This window comes from Semicossyphus pulcher, unplaced genomic scaffold (genome assembly GCF_022749685.1).
Source record: "Semicossyphus pulcher isolate SPU_LCO1_2020_fin unplaced genomic scaffold, fSemPul1.0.p SCAF_1, whole genome shotgun sequence".
Taxonomy (NCBI): Eukaryota; Metazoa; Chordata; class Actinopteri; order Labriformes; family Labridae; genus Semicossyphus; species Semicossyphus pulcher.
The window spans coordinates 3,448,453-3,466,894 of record NW_027211603.1 but is presented as its reverse complement, the minus strand read 5'-3'; the positions used below and the strand labels follow the sequence as shown (position 1 = coordinate 3,466,894).

At 41.6% G+C, this 18,442-nt stretch overlaps 1 protein-coding gene across 1 annotated transcript in view; it reads left to right on the top strand.

Moving 5' to 3' along the window:
* pacsin3 (protein kinase C and casein kinase substrate in neurons 3) overlaps window positions 1–13,446 on the top strand; it is a 38,652-nt gene extending 25,206 nt beyond the window's left edge. Inside the window, exons 7-10 of the mRNA XM_069683339.1 lie at window positions 865–985; window positions 6,332–6,474; window positions 7,711–7,895; window positions 11,110–13,446. Of these exons, the coding sequence (XP_069539440.1) occupies window positions 865–985; window positions 6,332–6,474; window positions 7,711–7,895; window positions 11,110–11,225 (565 nt within the window). The 3' untranslated portion in view covers window positions 11,226–13,446. The remainder of the gene's footprint in view (window positions 1–864; window positions 986–6,331; window positions 6,475–7,710; window positions 7,896–11,109) is intronic.
* The last annotated feature ends 4,996 nt before the right edge of the window (window positions 13,447–18,442 follow it).

The following is an 18,442-nucleotide window of genomic DNA, read 5'->3' as shown; positions in this document are numbered from 1 at the left end:
TTTTGTACTTAAGTATCAAAAGTTTTTTTCGTATAATTGTACTTAAGTATTGAGATTAAAAGTACAAGTAAAATTAAAGGGGTCAGAATTTCGAGCGTTACTAACTTTATCCTTTACTGTAAACCTTCAAAAATGGATTCACTTGAAGAAAAGTGCTTTTAATGCACTCTGGGCCTTTTATGTCTTCATCATGCAAAATAATTTGAGGCGTGTACCTCACATTTGATGCACAGATGCTGTTATTAAACATTTAATTTAATGGTAACTCATTCCACCACCTGGAGACTACAGAGGAGAAGAGTCTAGTTAGCAACTTAGGGCCCTGTGGTGATGGGAGTACCAGGCGCCTTTTGTTGGCAGAGCGTAGTGGGCGGGACGGAGTGTAGACCCATATATAATAGTAGATATAAAGTTAAACATTGAAGGAAACAAAGTTGGGCTGCACGGTGGGCTTTTCTGTGTGGAGTTTGCATGTTCTCCCTATGCATGCGTGGGTTCCCTCAGGGGTCTCCGGCTTCCTCCCACAGTCCAAAGACATGCTTGTAATTGATGACTCTCAATTGCCCATAGGTGTGGGTGTGAGTGCGAAAGGTTGTCTGTCTCTATGTGTCAGCCCTGTGATTGACTGGCGACCAGTCCAGGGTGTACCCCGCCCTTCCAATGACAGCTGGGATAGGCTCCAGCCCCCCGCGACCCTGAACAGGATAAGCGGTGTAGATAATGGATGGATGGAAACAAAGTTGGGGAAAAAAGGACTTTAAAATTGAAATGTTATAAATACTTACTATAATGCTGGACTGTATAGGAGAAGGAGGAGGGTGCAGGTGTGTAGATGTGATGACTGACAGTCACTTTGTCCAACAGGTTCAAAAATCTGTACCGGGATCTGGGTCAGACCATCCAAGCAGCCAACGACACTGAAGATCTCCGATGGTGGAGGAACACCCACGGACCCGGCATGAGCATGAACTGGCCCCAGTTAGAGGTGAGAACGGACACACACACACACACACACACACACACACACACACACGGTTCACCCTATGCAGACTTTGGGATACATTTAGATAACTTCATTCATTCATGATTTTTCTTCAAACATGATGAAAACAAGCGTTCTGTGCAGGACGGCTGAAGTTGCTCTGTGTGTGTTTCAGACGGGCTGAATTTTAAACAGGCTTCTAGTGAAAGACGTGTTGTGTGACTGAGAGCTCTGAGTGGGGTCAGGAATGTCTGAACACACACACACACACACACACACACACACACACGCACACACACACACACACGCACACACACACACACACTCAGACATACACATGCAGGTTTTATTTAGTTGCTGGTGGAAATCTACAAACTTCACCTGAGCTTTGCAGACCGGGCCACTGTGGACTAACAAATATTTACAGATATAAAAAACAAACAAGTGCTGCTTTACAGAGTTAAAATAAATTATAATCTTTTTTTGCTTTCTTGCTGAGAATCATGTTGATAAGAGGGGCTGCACAATTAATCCGTTATTAATCCCGATCACGATTTTGTCTACCGCGATTAATAAACAGGATTGATGTCGGTATTGACGTTTAAAATGCTCCACCTGTTGAAAACACTGCTGCATATCAAATCAAACGCTTTCGAAACTAACACCGACTTTCAGCTGACTGCGCCCGTGGTTGTCGTGGTTACAGCAGCCGTTGAAAGAGAATATGTAGCTCATGAATGACGAGGACAGCTCAAAATATACTTACCTGTTATGTCTTTGAAGTGTTGTTCGTGCAAACGTGTCATGTATGCTACTAACGCTCAGTCGCGTTTTGAATGCTGCTTGTTGTTACGCTAAGAAAGCAAGAGAGCAAGTCACTCAAACCGAAACACTGGCCCCCCTCACAACAGCAAGTCATCGGTTGTTTGGAGGTATTTCAGGTTTAGAGCAAAAATAGTCTGTAAAGAGTCCATGAAATCTGTGTCTGCGCCGTAAAGCAACACGAGTGTATGAAGGCCAAGAGGAATAACGCCGCTACTCCTCTCCTTATCCACCTTCAAGTGAGACATCCATAACAGAGGCACTGTGCAGCGCAGCATCCTATCCACCCAACTCCCAAACACAGACTGAAATGACCCACGATGCACCAAATTCATGTACAGAGCAAATCATAAGTCTCAGTTTGCTGCTTAATTTGTACATGAGCTGGAATGTAGCACAAAATGAAACTGAAAGCGTTGCTCTGTTTATTTCAATGTGAAAGAACGATAAAAAAAATGTTAAAAAATAATCGTGATTATAATTTTGGCCATAATCGTGCAGCCTTAATAAAAAGGACTGATGCCTCATTAATTTATATATTTCTGTGTGTGAATAGAGACAGGGTATGTTGGTAAACATTAAAGCAGATTTAAATGCACCAGTTTAAGCAGAACTAGTTTTCACCAGCAGCCCCTTTTCCTGGTGTTTTTGGGCATCCTGTAATAATGAAAACAGATAAATATGCACAATGATTAAAAACACACTTTGCTTGAAACAGTAAGTCGGTGATGTCAATTTTAAATAAGGCAGCGATGCTTTTAATAAACTCTCTCATCCCAAAGTAAAAATAGAAGAACAGTAAGACATTTATTTAGACGAGCGTCAGTTCCTCCTTAAACCGAGCTGTTTGTGAATGCAGCCTGAGGATGATATAACTGATTGTGATCAGTTACACACAGGAATGTCCACACCCTCCTCTCTGTCTGCTCCTGATTCACAAAAAGGAACCGTTGTGTTGTCCTATTTTCTGTCTGTGAAAAGATCTGCAGGCCCACTTTCAATTCATGATAGAGATACAATCATCTGGATTCCTGCCGTCCTCCCGCCGTCTACTTTTATATTTGGCAGCTACACACTGACTGTGTGTGTGTGTGTGTGTGTGTGTGTGTGTGTGTGTGTGTGTGTGTGTGTGTGTGTGTGTGTGTGTGTGTGTGTACTGTTCTATACTTGGATCCTCAAATGTCTAATCATACAGAAGAGTCGATACATTATCCTCAAAAATGCAGCAGCTGGAGCGAAGAAAGTCTGCTTGAAGATTTTATGCGTCTGTTCTTTGCATTTGCTCGATAACAATCCCTCTCCAGATGACTAAAGGCGTGTTCATATTAAACAAGCAGCAGCTCATTCAAACCGAGGACTGTTTGCTCATTTGTAAGGATTATTTTTGCTATGCTCCAACAAAGCCTGGCAAGTAGTAACGCATCAGTTCAGAGCTGCGAAGTTGTTCATTTCATGTTAACCGACTGCATTAAAAGAGCCAAAAATACCAGTAAACCATTGCTGCCATATATGTTATTTCTTTCTTCCTTTTTATGTATGACGGTAAAATCAGTCGCTATCTATAGTTTGAAAATGTGCTGTTTAATGCGCCTCTATACTTGAGTTGGACATCCTATCACTAGCCAATTCACAGGTATTTTTACTACATGTTTAATCCATATTTACAGGCAGGGATGTGGATTTTTTAGTACGGGAAGTGTTCTGGTTTCCGTTTGTAGTACATTTGTATTCAGAGTAGTATTGGCCAATCACGTATCAGCAGGCTGCAGGGTATGCAGGAAAAACAGTCAATTTATTAATCTCTATCAACAGACATCTGCAGGCTAACAGCTAACAATCTGCTCTACATCAAAACTTCAACTTGAGACAAATCTGCATCACGCTGTGTCGCGAAGGCCAGAGCATGTTAAAGTAGTTTTCTTCTCCTCTTGAGGACAGACCTGACAAAGCTTCATGTTGTCACTAATCTGCATCATGATGTTGTTATTTCAGCAAACTGAAGAGCCGTTAATTAAAGTCAACAAGAAAATCAGTTTGTTTTTCGGCTTCATCCCGCTGCAGTAAGCCAGAGTAGTGCAGCCTCTGTGTAACTTACTGTTTACAGTGAAACTGAGACTCAGCACAGACAGATGAACGGGCGCTCCTCCGGGGGATGGAATGAACCAAGAAGTGACAGCGTTAATTTTGCAGACGCATCTGGAGGGAGAATTTCACTTCACTTCGATCTGAACACACAGTCGCTTCTCAAGCTACTGACTGGACTATAAACAATGCAGCGCACGGAGAAGGAAGTCTTGGCTGGAAGTCGTTAATCGCTAAACGCTGGCTAAACTGGACATGCCCGCAAAATTCAACATCACTTCCAGAGGCTATATTGTCGTCAGACGGTAGCTGATGGGTTCCAAGATTGCTACATTTTGCAACAGCAATAAAAACCTCTCCTATACTTGCTACAGGAAATGCTTTGTTATGTAAGGAGAACATTTTACCGTATTATGACGGTCTTAAGCCTGTTAGCACACATGTACAGTGACCCATGTGTCTGTGGTCTAATCTGTGCCTTCAGGAATCTCTAAGCTGATTGAAAAAACACGTTTCTTAAGAAGTGGTTGTTTTACGACCAGAGAGGCTTTTTAAATACATAAAGCGACCTTGGGTCCCATGAAAGGCGCTATAAAGTTATTATTATTATTATTATTATTATTATTATTATTATAAAACTCGACAACAAACACACAAGGGAAAGTACAACACTCACACACATTAAATGTGTAAATTATAAGAGAAATTCATGAAACGATACAAGATACAAACTATAAGAAATAAAGAAGAACCATAGTGTTGAATTAAAAACCATTTGTCAGGATCCAGTTTGAGTTCTGCTGGTAAAATACTACATTATAGTGTGTTATAGATCATTTTTAATGTTATATATACTGCTAAATGAGGAGAATTAAAGTACTGTTTTAGTATTCTTCAATATAGCGCACACAGCTTTACCCTATGAAAGCAGACCTGCAGGCTGCTGTAAACTGGCAGCAGGAGATCCTTGTTTAGATACATTTGGAAATGTATTTATATTTTGTCAGTGTAGCAAAGCGTGTGAATCCTTCCTCTGATGACAAAGTGAACTTTTTTTTTTAGCCTCACAGTTAAACAGTTGAAAAATAAGAGAGAGAGCTTGTTAGCTGATGTTGGCAGAAAGAAATGAATCTCTTCTGTCCTCTGAGGAATCTCCTGGTGTTCCCACAGCGCTGCTGACACGCAAACAGAGAACCATTGTCCCACACACAAACACATTCTGTACTTGTGAGGACTCTCGGTCCACTTCATTCATTCAAAACTTTAACTTGTCTGCTTCATGCTAAAACCTGTGTGAGTGTAAGAGTTTAAAGAGTGGAGAGCTCCTCGGAAATGTACGTGTGTTGTGTAAATGGTTGTTCTTTGCCCCACTGCGACTGTAAATACCTGTAACTGAATCCCCAGCCACCTACTCCTGTCAGCACCCTGTTATTATGGCCAAAGTGCATGTGTGTGTGTGATTATGTGTGTGTGTGTGTGTTTTTGTCTGGGTGTGATCCGATCAGACTCCGTTGATTATCCACCACCAGAGGAGAATCCACATCCAAACTTGATATGACATTGAGCATGCAGTTTGCGTACTTTACTCAAGTCTCCACTGGACATCGTTTGAGGTTTGATTTAATATTTTCCAATAGTAAACTTTCACTTTAGGTTATTTAATAGATTATAAAATGCTGCAGGTTAGCATAGAATTATACGTCCTCTGAGTACAGCATAAATAAAAGAGAGCGCTCCTTTAATTTGAAAGCTTTGGTTTCTGCAGTCTGTGTTTATTCGCCATAACCAGCCAAAGTACTGTTACGACGCTGCTCGTGAGGGGGAAAGGGAAGCAACATAAAACGAGTTGTTCTTGGTTAAAACACGGTTATTTATTGACAATTTTAACTTATGGGTAACAGTAACAAAAACAGTGAGGCGAAAGGCCCTGTGGGTGCTCCTCAAATCAACAAACAATTAGAACACAAAGAGGAGTCTAACCGAGAGCTCATAACACTCTTCTTTTCCTAAACTAGACTGATGGAACCAAACAACAACTGAAACAGCACCCCTGCACCTGGTGTATCTAACAAATTAAATTCTGTACTAAAACTAAACTAAGCAAATCCCTGGCCCAAATGCGAGCGCCCCAGAAAAACACAACTAGCTCTGCTTAGAACGTACACAATTTCTAACAAAAGTGCAGTGAAGCGAACGAGAGGCACAGCGGCGAGCTGAACTCGATCAAGCTTTTTTTCCCGTTTCAGTCATACAGGTTATTATGAATGAAATCTTTTCCTGAGTTTTGATTTCTTTTTTTGTTTCTTGTGACCAACCGACCATCAGAAAGAGACATTTCCAATCGACTAACTTTTGGTTCACTATTACCTCGTTATTTCGACTCGTCTGAAATGTCTGTGGTCTTGCTTTAATTTTAAACTTTGCTACGTTTGTTTGTGTGTGCAGGAGTGGTCTCCTGAGGCGAGTCGCTCCATCAGCAGGAAGGAGCGAGGTGGACACTCGGAGGACAACGTGGTCACGCTCACCAACATCGTCTCCTCAGGTGGAGGCGACGTCCCGCCGAGTCCCATCACCGTGGACACCGGCAGGTAGGAGGACACTTCCCTGTCTGATGCAGGCAGATTACAACAATCATTTTTTATTACAAGACTGAATCCAACGCCAGTGTAAATAAAAGAGCTGCATCACCTCTCAAAGCCAGATTTTTTCCTTTTTACAATCATTAGCATGTCTTCTCTGTGTGCAGAGCTTCACGTGTGTGTTTGTGTCTTTGAGGATAAAGAGACACCATGTAGTTTAGTTTGTTGCCTTGTAGTCACCCTGAGGAGTTCACATCCTGTACACAACACGCTTTAATTAGTAGCTAGAAAGCTGCCTCTGTATGTGTGTGATTCAGCTACTGTCCTCACTCCTCCAGCAGCAAGTTTCCTCAAAAGAAACAGATATTTGGCAGGAAGTCACTTGCTCCAATTCTTTATCTAATCCCCTCTTCTCAACATCCCTCCCTCGACTGAAGCACATCTGTCTCTGAAAACCTCCACATGGTGTTTTTTAGGAAATGGAGGGATGAGAGCCGGGGTTCAAGATTAACATTAGATAACATACAGCATGATGTAAGGGAAATTGTTTTGCTGCATTTGCAGGACAAAGTAGGAAAGAATACAAACGAAAGAAAGCCGTCACATTAAACTTAGGAGTGAGTACATTTGAAGTGCCAACTTTTTGCAGTTCAGACACTCATGAAACATATTTGACAGGACAGCTCAAGTGACTTTCTGCTCGTTTCCCTCTGAGCTCACTGCTCTCCCGTAAACTAGCTCTGCGGTCTGCTCCTCACAGCATGAAGTCCACCACTCAGATATCTTTACACACTCCTTTTTCCACTTGATATCCTCGAAGATGCCGGCTGTGGTTGCCTGGAGAGGTGTGAAGTAGCTACAGATCCTCTCTTGTTTATTTACAACACCTCAGTTGGTGCATATTAAGTTTAAAGAGATTCTTGAGATGTAAAGTAACCCAGCGAGATCGAGATCAAGATAAACTTAAGAGAAGCTTAAAACTGAGTAAAACTGAGAAAAACAGGCTGCAGAAACAAAAAGTTGAGGAAATATTAAATTGTTGCTGCAACTTTATTCACGTTTTAAAAGTATTAAGTGCTTTAAAAGAATAAATGTAGATTTTAAAGCATAGGATTCAAAGTATCAACACCTTAACTGATAAGGTATCAGTGGGATTCTTCCTGATGTGACTGTTAGTATGATTTTCTATAACGGTGATGCTGAAATCAGACTCTGTATATGTGTGTCTCCCCTCTCCTCTCTCAGGGTTAAAGATTACTCATCGGACTGGTCAGACGAGGAGAGTCCTAAGAAGGTGCTGGCGGTGAACGGCGTGGGGGAGGCGGGGGACGAGGAGGAGGAGGAGGAGGAGGATCAGGTAGAGGGGGTGCGAGTCCGAGCGCTGTATGATTACGCGGGCCAGGAGGCCGATGAGCTCAGCTTTAAAGCAGGTATTAACACTTACTAATGCTTACAGGTGGGAGGCATCACAAGGGAGTGTTGATGTTGTTAATGCATTAAAATATGTAAAAACTGTAAGAGAAAGTTTTTATTTCAGAGCCTGAAAATGCAACAGATGTCCCCCTGTGATGCCTCGTCCTATCTTAACACATTTACACACACTCTCATGTTGAACACACCGTTTCACACATGAGTACTGATGATTAAATGCAGCAAGACTGTGATGTTGTAAAACACACCTATTACATCTAAGCTCAGTGTTCATTGTACACTGTGATGAATGTTCATGACCCATCTGAGTCACAGAAACATTTCAGCCTTTGTTAAACTAATCAAAAACTCACATTTAATTCATAGTTTATTTATTATTATCTAAATGCTTCAGTGGGTTAATACGACTGGAAATAAACGCTGCTCCCTGATTTGGTTTCTGTCCGTGTTTGAGAAAGAATCGGACAACATGAACCAACTTTACTGTACACTGAAAGGAAATGTTGTTTTCCTTCTCTGAAAATAATACTTCTTTTTGTCTGTAAAGATATTAAATGTTTTAATTCTGTGACATGAATCATGACATTGAATCAAAATGTGTTTGACACAAAGGGAAATGACTTGAAAGCTGTTTCTGCTGCACCTCAGTGCATGACGTGTGCAGCTCTGGCTTCTGAATAAAAGCATTTAGAGTTCAGCTCCATATTAAACAGTCATCTGAGGCTTTTGATGCTTTTATTTAAATTTAATAACAATGTAGTTTCATCTTGATCCGCTGGATGTTTTGACATCTGATCAAGAATGCTAATTCTGTATTGCATCCTAACTTGCTTGGTTTTTAAATAATCTGACACTTGTATGATTCACTTCTATGTTGGCCGAGTCGAGTTAAATCACCTCAAAGTCACACCTGTCCACAGGGGTCGCCAAGAAGGACAGCTTAGAATTATGTTTGAAAAATCACACGTATTAACATCATATTCCAACAAGAGTGCATGTGAGTATTGGAATTTAGAGTTTTATTCCACTTTGTTTGGAGCAGTGGCAGAAACGACACACTGAAAGCAATGCTTCTCCAAGTGATGAAACGGTCACCTTTTTCATCCCGCTGCAGTTTGCAGACTGACAGTAAAGCCGCTTTTCCACACAGCAGGGTTTTGGCTCTGCTCGCTTTAAACCTCGGCTGAGGTGATGCCAACAAAAGTCCCAGGTACAGGGCCATCCACAACTTTTGCCTATAAAAAAAACCAAAAAAGAACCGTCCCAAGCGAGTTCAGAAGGCTCCAACGTGCAATGAAATTTGTCTATACAGCTCCGGGGAAAAAAAAAAAGAGAGAGACCACTGCAAATATGTTTTTCTCCTTATCTACTGTTTATAGGTTTGTGTTTGCATAAATTTCTCCTACTTCCAAATGAGGTCTTTTACTCAGAAAATGAGGACAAGTTCAAAGAAAGCAAGTTCATGTTTAAACAACAGAATACTAATGATATGTGAACGCTTCCTGAGTTAAAACAATGTTTGGTGGAATAACCTGGTTTTTAATCACAGCTCTCATGCGTCTCTGCATGCTCTCCTCCAGTCTGTCACAGTGCTGTTGGGTGACGTTAGGCCGCTCTTGGAGCAGCTCCGCTTTGTTCGATGGCTTGTGACCGTCCATCTTCTTCCATCTTGGTCACATTCACAAGGTTTTCAAAGGGGTTCACATCTGGACTGTTCTGACCATGACTTGTAGAGAGAGATGGTGACCTAAGGAACATTTGGAGTGATCCCTTATTTTTTCGAGAGCTGAATATGGGTGTTGCAAAGCTCAGTCTGTATCGGCTCTGGTGTCATGTTGATCCTGAAATCACAACCAAGGTGGCTGTGGTCGTCCTTCAATCCCCAGCTCCCTTAGTCTACACATTGAGGCGTCCTTGGGCAAGACTCTGAACCCCACATTGCTCCCATCGGTGTGTGAATGTGATGACTGATTGATAGTTGGGCACTTAACGTAGCAGTGTGTGAATGTGTGTGTGAATGTGACATGTAGTGTAAAAGCAGCTTTGAGTGGTCGCAAGCCTAGAAAAGCACAGTACAGTCCATTTACCATTTTACCAGATGATGGTGCAGGGAAATTGGCTTACTGTCTTACGCTTTTAAATTTCATTTTGAAACATTCCTTATATTTTTTTTTACAATTCTAACAAACATTATATTTAAATAAAGGTTCAGTCTGGTGAATAAAAACATAATAAATAAAGCAGAGGTGAATATAAAGACGCTTCAGTGATTACAGAAATCTTGAAAATCCTTCTTAACTGTTGATAATCGTTCATCGTCTCTGCAATCAGATTATAATGCTCTGTCTGTTTTATATTTCTTGACAGACTTTTATCCTTTTATAAAGACTGATCCTTTTATTTTATTTAGTTGTTTATCAGTGTACTAAATATAAGCATACATTTTATATTTCAGCTCTTATGTATGATATAGTGTTGTCTGTACCTCGTTGTTTTTTATGTTTTTAAAGTACAAGCTCTTCCAACCAATTGCCCCTAGTGGGAATAATTAAGCAGTTTGAATTGAATTAATGTACAATCCTATCCCGGTTAATAGATCCTTAATATATTGATTCATTCTCCTTTTGCGTGCAAGAGACACTAGTCTATTAGTGCACCGGCCCCATTCTTATAATAAAATCGCTTGGATAAATACCCAGAATGCACAACTTTATCAAACAGGGGCTCTTCAGTTTTGTTATCTGGGGCATTTATGGTAATGTTAAGTAATGGGGGTGGTCCTTATAACGAAGAATAAGACCCAATGATGTGCCCTTAAAACGGAACATTGAGCTAAAAGAGGCTAAAAGTTGAATATATTCTGTTTGGTCTGTTTGGTGACTCCAGTTTCAGCAGGTGGTAAAGTTGCTCTTGACTGTTTGAAGCTTTAGCCCGTCCTCTGTGTGCCTCACAGAAGTCACAGGCAGGCAGAGTTTGAGAGTTAATTTGACCTGATGGAACCACAGAGGGAGAGACTTTAGTTTGGAAAAGCTTAGCCAAGCTCAGCTCTACTTAGCCTAGCTCAGCTCTACTTAGCCTGAACCAGGAACGGTTGACTAATAAACCGGGACAGGTGACCTCTTCTCCTCCAGCGTTGTTTGCTTTTATTTTATATGATTGCTTCACCCAACTTTCGGGATGTGTTGAACTGATTTTCCCTCCTCCTCCCTGCAGGCGAGGAGCTGCTGAAGATGGGCGAGGAGGACGAGCAGGGCTGGTGTAAAGGACAACTGAGCAGCGGGCAGGTCGGCCTCTACCCGGCCAACTACGTCCAGGTGGCTTCCTCCTGATGTCCCGCCCCCTCAGCTCAACCAGCCAGTGGTACAGTCAAGATGCCAGGACCAATCAGAAGCTGTTAGTGCCGACACTTAGACACGCCCTCTGTGAAACCAGACTTTTTTTTTTTCTTGTTTGAGCTACATTTGAAACTCAACAGTGGGGAAGTCCACTTGTTGTGGGAGGCTGTTTACTCAGTCTGAGGTCAATGACATTGATGTTTGAAAGAAGCTTTCCAGGCAGAGAAAAGTATCCGGACTCCTGCCAACGTGGACTGACATCACCCTTTGATTTCTGACTCTGGATTTTTGTTTATCTGCTCACAGATTACATTTTCTTTTCACTAGAGTCAGAAAATCAGAATTTAATTGAAGAAGTCGAAGTGTGGGTGGAGCTAAGAGATCGGAAGCAACAGAATTCCAACATGGCCGACTGTGAAACATCAGTCAATAAATCAGACATGCTTCTTTTTTAGTAAAACTTTGATATTTCTTAAGTTGTGCATATTCACTTAAAAGACACACTCTCAAAGCCAGCAGCTGGTTAGCTTAGCAACGTTGGGATAAACATTACAACTTCTAAATTTCCGGCTAAGCATTCGTTCAGCAGGAAACATATCTGGTTTCATTGATAAAAAGTCAACGTTACTGCTCTATGCCTGAAGCATTTGCAGTATTCTTTTTTTATTATAAACTAGGGTTCAAGTTGACATTTAACTGGAAAAATCACATGTCCATCACCCAGCACTGTTTATTTTTATTTCAGAGAGAGTAGGCGGAAGAGGTGTACTGATTTCCCCCGTCGCTGATTTGCGAGTTCATGGTTACTTTAGCTGAACAAACGAAGAGCGATGACAATAAGTCTTCAAAAACAAGTACATTTCCAAATAAAAAAACACAAATTTCAAATTGAGATGAAGATAAACTTTCGAAACAGTCAGTGAGGATGCTGTTTGGATCTCTATGTCCAAAAAAATATGTGCAATTACTACTTTTAAGATGTCTCCCAGGGTGCATCTTGGCAAACACTCAATCACAGGCTTAAAACTCTGACTGTGATCGACGGGGGAAAGCTAAATATTAGAGCCTTTGGAAAGTAATGCTCAAAAAAGAGGCTAGGCTAGGCTAGTTTTTTGGTAAAGTGTTTGTTAAACTAAGCTAGCTAAGCTAATCTGCTGCTGGATTAAGTCTTGAATGAGATGTGAGAGAGGTGCCAATATCTCAGAAAGAAGGTGAATAAGCATATTTTCCAGAATGTCTGTCTATGTCAGAATATTTTTAAGCTTTGCCACTGTCATCAATGATTAAATCAACTCATCGAGTCTAAATGTCTTAAATTTAGAATCTTTATTTCAACTTTTCAGCACCAGTATCAGTTTTTGTGTTTAATCCAGCATCTAGTGGCCGATAGAGGAACTGCACCCTCCTCTGTAAGACTGAACATAGTGCCTTTGTCAATGAGGCCAGAAATGTTACAGCACAGCACTGCTGTCAGACCGTCGAATTACAGCTGTCTGCTGGGTGACGACCTTCAGACGACCTCCAGTCTGATCCCAGTAGAATCTTCTTTTACCTGGACTTTAACATATGTTAACTTTGATTGCGCATGCAGCACCTGATTGGCTGTAAACCTCTCATGCCCCTCCCCCTCCACATTTAGCTTGTTGACAGTATGCTTTGGTTACTTGTAGATTTTTAGGTGTGACACTGAACTCATTCTCTTCCCTTTTTTGACTTTTTTTTATGTTGTAGCTGTAAGTTTATATTAAGTCAACTGATTTTTCATTATGGACGGTGTCAACTGTTTCTACCTGTATCTTTTTTAAGGTAGCGTTTTTACAGTCTACTTATTGGCGTTGTAATTTATTTTCCTGTTTAATTTAGCAATCATTCTTCACTTTAGACTGACTGGGGCAGGGAGAGAAAAATGTAAGCTTTGTATCATTTAACCTGTGGAAGGTGGTTTGTCGCTGGTCTAAATTAAGAGATCATATTTTGTCCGGTTTGGGTTTTTCATGTTTAAGTTTGTGGTTTTGTAAGGGAGCCTCCTCTGTCCTGCTGATCTGAGCATCGCTAACAGCTAAGCTAACCCATGTACTGTAGATGTGCAAATAATGAGAGATTATTAACGCTACTGTGCTGCTTCCTTTGATTATCTCCTCTTTCTTTAACAGAACTGTAACATGTCGAAACATAAAGTGGGAAGCAATAATAAAGGACTTTCTGCAGCTGGATGTTTTACAGACTTAATTTTGTTGTTTTATTTGTTTTAGAGAATTGTTATTAATGTAGTGTTGTGTGTGTACATGCTAATGACTGTATATATAGATATATATATATATATATCTATATATACATATACATATATAGATAGATGGACAACGCTACTCAGGGAAAGAGCGCTGCAGGAACCGGATTTGTCAGCAGTGCCGGCAATCATCCTTATTACAGCATCATATAACTAATTAAAAGTAAACTGTTTAACGACCCTGCCTGATCTGTTCCATGCATGCGTCGCTCGACTCGAGAATTGTGTCAGTGTGTTGGCGGTCAAATTGGCGTATTACATTAGATAAGAGACTTAGTATTGTAGGTTTTATATGTTAATAAATAGTAAATCTGGCGAAATGAATCTTGATTGTCTGTGAAGGTTCTCAGTCATCCAGGTCATGGTTATTTAAGCTTAATCCAAAATGCAACTGGACTTGATTCAACCACGTCCAGTTGCCATTTGGAGTCTTGATTGCTTTCATTAAATGTGAACCACCTACCATACACTGAAAATACACCATGGAATATTGCTTGGCAAGAAAATGTCATGGTTGTGTATAAAGTATCATTTCATTGTGGGTTTTCAGATCTAGATTCACTCCTCTCTCACCACTGGAACTGTCCCTACATCCTTCAAAACTGCTGCCATCACCCCAATTCTGAAAAAACCTGGCGCCGACCCCTCCAACTTCAACAACTTCCGTCCTATCTCCAATCTACCCTTCATCTCCAAAATCCTTGAAAAAACAGTTGCCTCCCAACTCCATTCTCACCTATCCCACAATAACCTGTATTAACAGTTCCAGTCTGGTTTCCGCCCACTCCATAGCATGGAAACAGCACTCATCAAAATCACCAATGACCTCCTTATGGCAGCTGATTCTGGACTCCTCACCATCCTCATCCTCCTCGACCTTAGTGCAGCCTTCGATACCATCTGTCACACCACCCTCCTCAACAGGCTATCTTCCATTGGCATCACCCACACTCCATTAGACTGGTTCACATCTTACCTCTCTGGCCGCACTCAGTTCATTCAACTCAAGTCCTTTAAATCCACTCCTTCCTCCGTCACTACAGGTGTGCCCCAGGGCTCTGTCCTGGGGCCCCTCCTCTTCATCATCTACCTCCTTCCCCTCGGCAATATCTTCCGCAAATTTAATATTCAGTTCCACTGTTATGCAGATGACACCCAGCTCTACCTCACCACTTCACCCTCGTCCACTCTCCCGCCGACCTCCCTCACTGACTGCATCTCTGAAATAAAAACCTGGTTCACCATAAACTTTCTTAAATTAAACAGTGACAAAACTGAGGTTCTCCTCATTGGCACCAAATCCACTTTATCCAAAACCAACAGCTTCTCCCTCACTATTGATAACTCCTCCGTTTCACCCTCCACCCAGGTTAAGAGTCTGGGTGTCATCCTCGACAGCACACTATCCTTTCAATCCCACATCAATAACATTACCCGGTCTGCCTACTTCCACCTACGAAACATCAATCGTCTCCGCGCCTCCCTCAACCCCCACACTGCCGCCATCCTTGTCCACAGTCTCGTCATTTCCCGTCTGGATTACTGCAACTCCCTCCTCTTCGGCCTCCCTCACAAATCCATCCATAAACTTCAACTGGTCCAGAATTCAGCTGCCCGTATCATTACTCGAACCCCCTCCGTCCACCACATCACTCCTGTCCTCCAACAGCTCCACTGGCTCCCGGTTCAGTTCCGTATTCAATTCAAAGTCCTCCTGTTAACATCCAAGGTCATCCACAACCTCGCCCCCCCATATCTGTCCGACCTCCTCCATGTTCCCACTCCCTCCCGCTCCCTCAGATCCTCTTCCTCCTCACACCTGTCTGTCCCCTCCGCCCGACTCACAACGATGGGGAGCAGAGCTTTCAGCCGCTCTGCTCCCCATCTCTGGAATTCATTACCACCCCAACTCAGAAACATCGATTCATTCCCCGATTTTTAAATCAAAACACATGTTTAAATCTGCCTATTCCACATGACGCTAATTGCTTTGTCACTTTTGTTTTTCTTGTTTTGTTTGTTTTTTCTCTCTCTTTTAATGTGTATTTTGTGTATATATATATATCTATGTACGGTGTCCTTGAGTGCCGAGAAAGGCGCCTTCAAATAAAATGTATTATTATTATTATTATTATTATTAGATACACACACAGCTCCAGAGCCGTGTATTTATATCAGATGACAGCTTACTTACTTATCAAGTATATGATCTATGGATGACAGGGCACCGTGACAGAGTGATCGTCGGGCCCCAGACCAGTAAAGTCCCTCACAAAGGGGAGTAGGGAGAGCAAGGTACGAGGCCCTTGGAGAATGGGATGCCAGGAGATGCTCACGGTAAGACTGAGAGAGGCTAGACTCCATTGTCCATGGTATATTCACCAAAGGTAAAGGCAGGGGGTAGCCTAAATGGCAGTGTGTGACAAACAAAGAAACCCGATACTTTCAGCGGCCTTCTATCATTCAGTCTGTATTGATCACCACGTAATTTTAGTAAAACATCTTTTAACAATCAATGTTAATAAAACAAGAACAGTCATGCAACGTTTCTGTGCTTTTATGTTGGCTAATAATGGACACGTACTGTTATTTGTACTGTAGTGTATTCGTCCAATATTGTGTTGCTAATAAAGTTAGAAAATAACAATAATAATAATAATAAAAATAAAAACTTGCTGCTGTCAAATGTTAAATCGGGTAGGAATGTGCAGAACGGATCGGGGGTCCGTTTCATAAAGCGGGTTTAGTGATAACCCCGGGTTTGTTAACCCTGAAATGAGGGAAACCTCGGGTTTGCCGTTTCAGAAAGAGAGGTAACTTTAACTCTGAGTTGGTTACTATGGTAACTGTGTCTGTGAACCTAACCTGGTCGGGAGCAGGTTTTCTTCAGGAAACTCAGAGTTTCGCTCTGTCTCCTCCCTCTAGAATATAAAACTGAGGGTTCGACTTCCTCATTCATTCAGCCCGTCTCACGCGTGTGTTTAAGCGGTTACCGAATTAAAAGAAGAAACTTTGCGTCTCTGTGCTGCTCTGACCCCTTTGCAAAAGTCTTTTATAATTATGATTTAAAAATATCAAAAGACAAATCTGTTTCAAAGTCATCATTTTTAGATTTTCCACCACCACTACCGAAAGCACTCAAATAAGACGTAAGTTATTGGATTTTTTTTTTTAAACTAACACAATTCAGTTCAATCAACATGAATTATAATGTATGTGAAGTCAGCATCATGTTAGAGATAAAGCTAATGCACATTAAAACAGCCACTGAATGATATTTCATTAGTTTAATATTTAATATATGATTGACGTGAGGTTCAGCCATGAGCCTGTTCTGCCTTAGCCTTACCTTTGAATGATGTTCTGGTATTTTATTTTTAACTGCTTCTTTTTCTCCCGCTGGATTGCTCCTAAATTAATATAAATTTTAGCTTCCGGTCGTGATTAAGTATTAAATAAATAGACCAGTTCAAACTTGCGAATTTACTCGAGCAGCAGTTTCTTCCCACGCCGCTTCTCTCTCTTTTGCAGCTGCAGCCGTGTTACTTTATTTTTCTAAAAACATGCTCGTATTCGCTGAACGTCCGCATGAGGATTTCGAGCTCCACTGGTGTGACGTAGGAGGACCTCTTTTTGTGTACCGTTGCCATGGTGAATCGTGGTATCGGGGCTCCATTTATGCTGGCTTTTTAACTCCGGCTGAACCTACTCAAAGTTGATTGAACTAACTCTGATCAGCTGTCCTAAAACCAAAAAGCCATCGAATTTTAACTCGGAGTAAGTCAAACCACTGAGACTGAGGGTTTGTTGAACAAACTTTCGGAAACGGATCCTGGGAAGCGGGCTCTACAAAAAAACAACTATTGTTTATGACGTCATGACATTCCAACCCAATTAGAATTACATGCCAGCAATTTGCTCTATGACGTCATCCAATGAAAGACATCAAAGGACAGCCTTTGCAGTGAAATGTTATAAATAGAACCGGAGAACAAAGGCAATTTTCCTTATTACTACACAGCAGCTGAATCACAACAGACAACAGAACCTACGAAACCTACGTTAGATTGGTTCGAGCCTGTCAGAAAATATATCGTTTTAAAGACACGAACTCAGCTAAAACAAACAATGCAGAGCATAAACACACAAGAGAAGATGGAACTCAACATTCCACTCACAAAAACACTTCATCCGATTGTCTTCAAGTTTCTGCACAAGCTGACGCGGGAACAGTGGATCCTTCTGCAGAACGGGCATCCCGACACAATCACAAAAGAGATTGTTACCGAAATGTGTGTGTATAAGATTAACATCTTAACCAAATACATGTATGCGACAGTGGAGAAGAGAGACTCGCAGCAGAGTCGGCCTGAAAATTCAAAAGGCTCTGTTGGATCCAATAAATCCCAAAAGACCGTCACGCAGGACCAGGTCCACGAATGTCTGGGTGACTGTATTTCACAGACTCTCGCGCATGCGTTGCATTTTAAAGGGGACATCATCCGCTGCAGCAGCACGGAAGAGGTGACGGGGCTCGTGGTCAAAGAAGTGACGGAGAGGGTGAACTCTGAGCGGGGCAGCTTGGGACACGAACCACTGGCCTCCAAGTCCTTCACCATTAGACTTCAGATAATAGTAAATAATGTGTTGAAATTACTGACACTTGTTTCGAAATATGACTATGTCCCGCCTCGAAATCAAGCTATCGAAAGCTTTAAGTCGATCCTGGAGGAACAGTCAAAAGGTATCGCTGGTGTTAATGAGATTTCAGAGGAAGAGTTAGACCTGCATGTGTCCAGCTCTAACAAAGAGTCAGATCAGGCAGCTTCTGATATTGTGAAAATCATGGACAAGAATCTCGAATCTAATTACGCCCCTTACACGAGATGTGACCCAGTGTTGAGAAGAATAAAGGCCTTTTTCA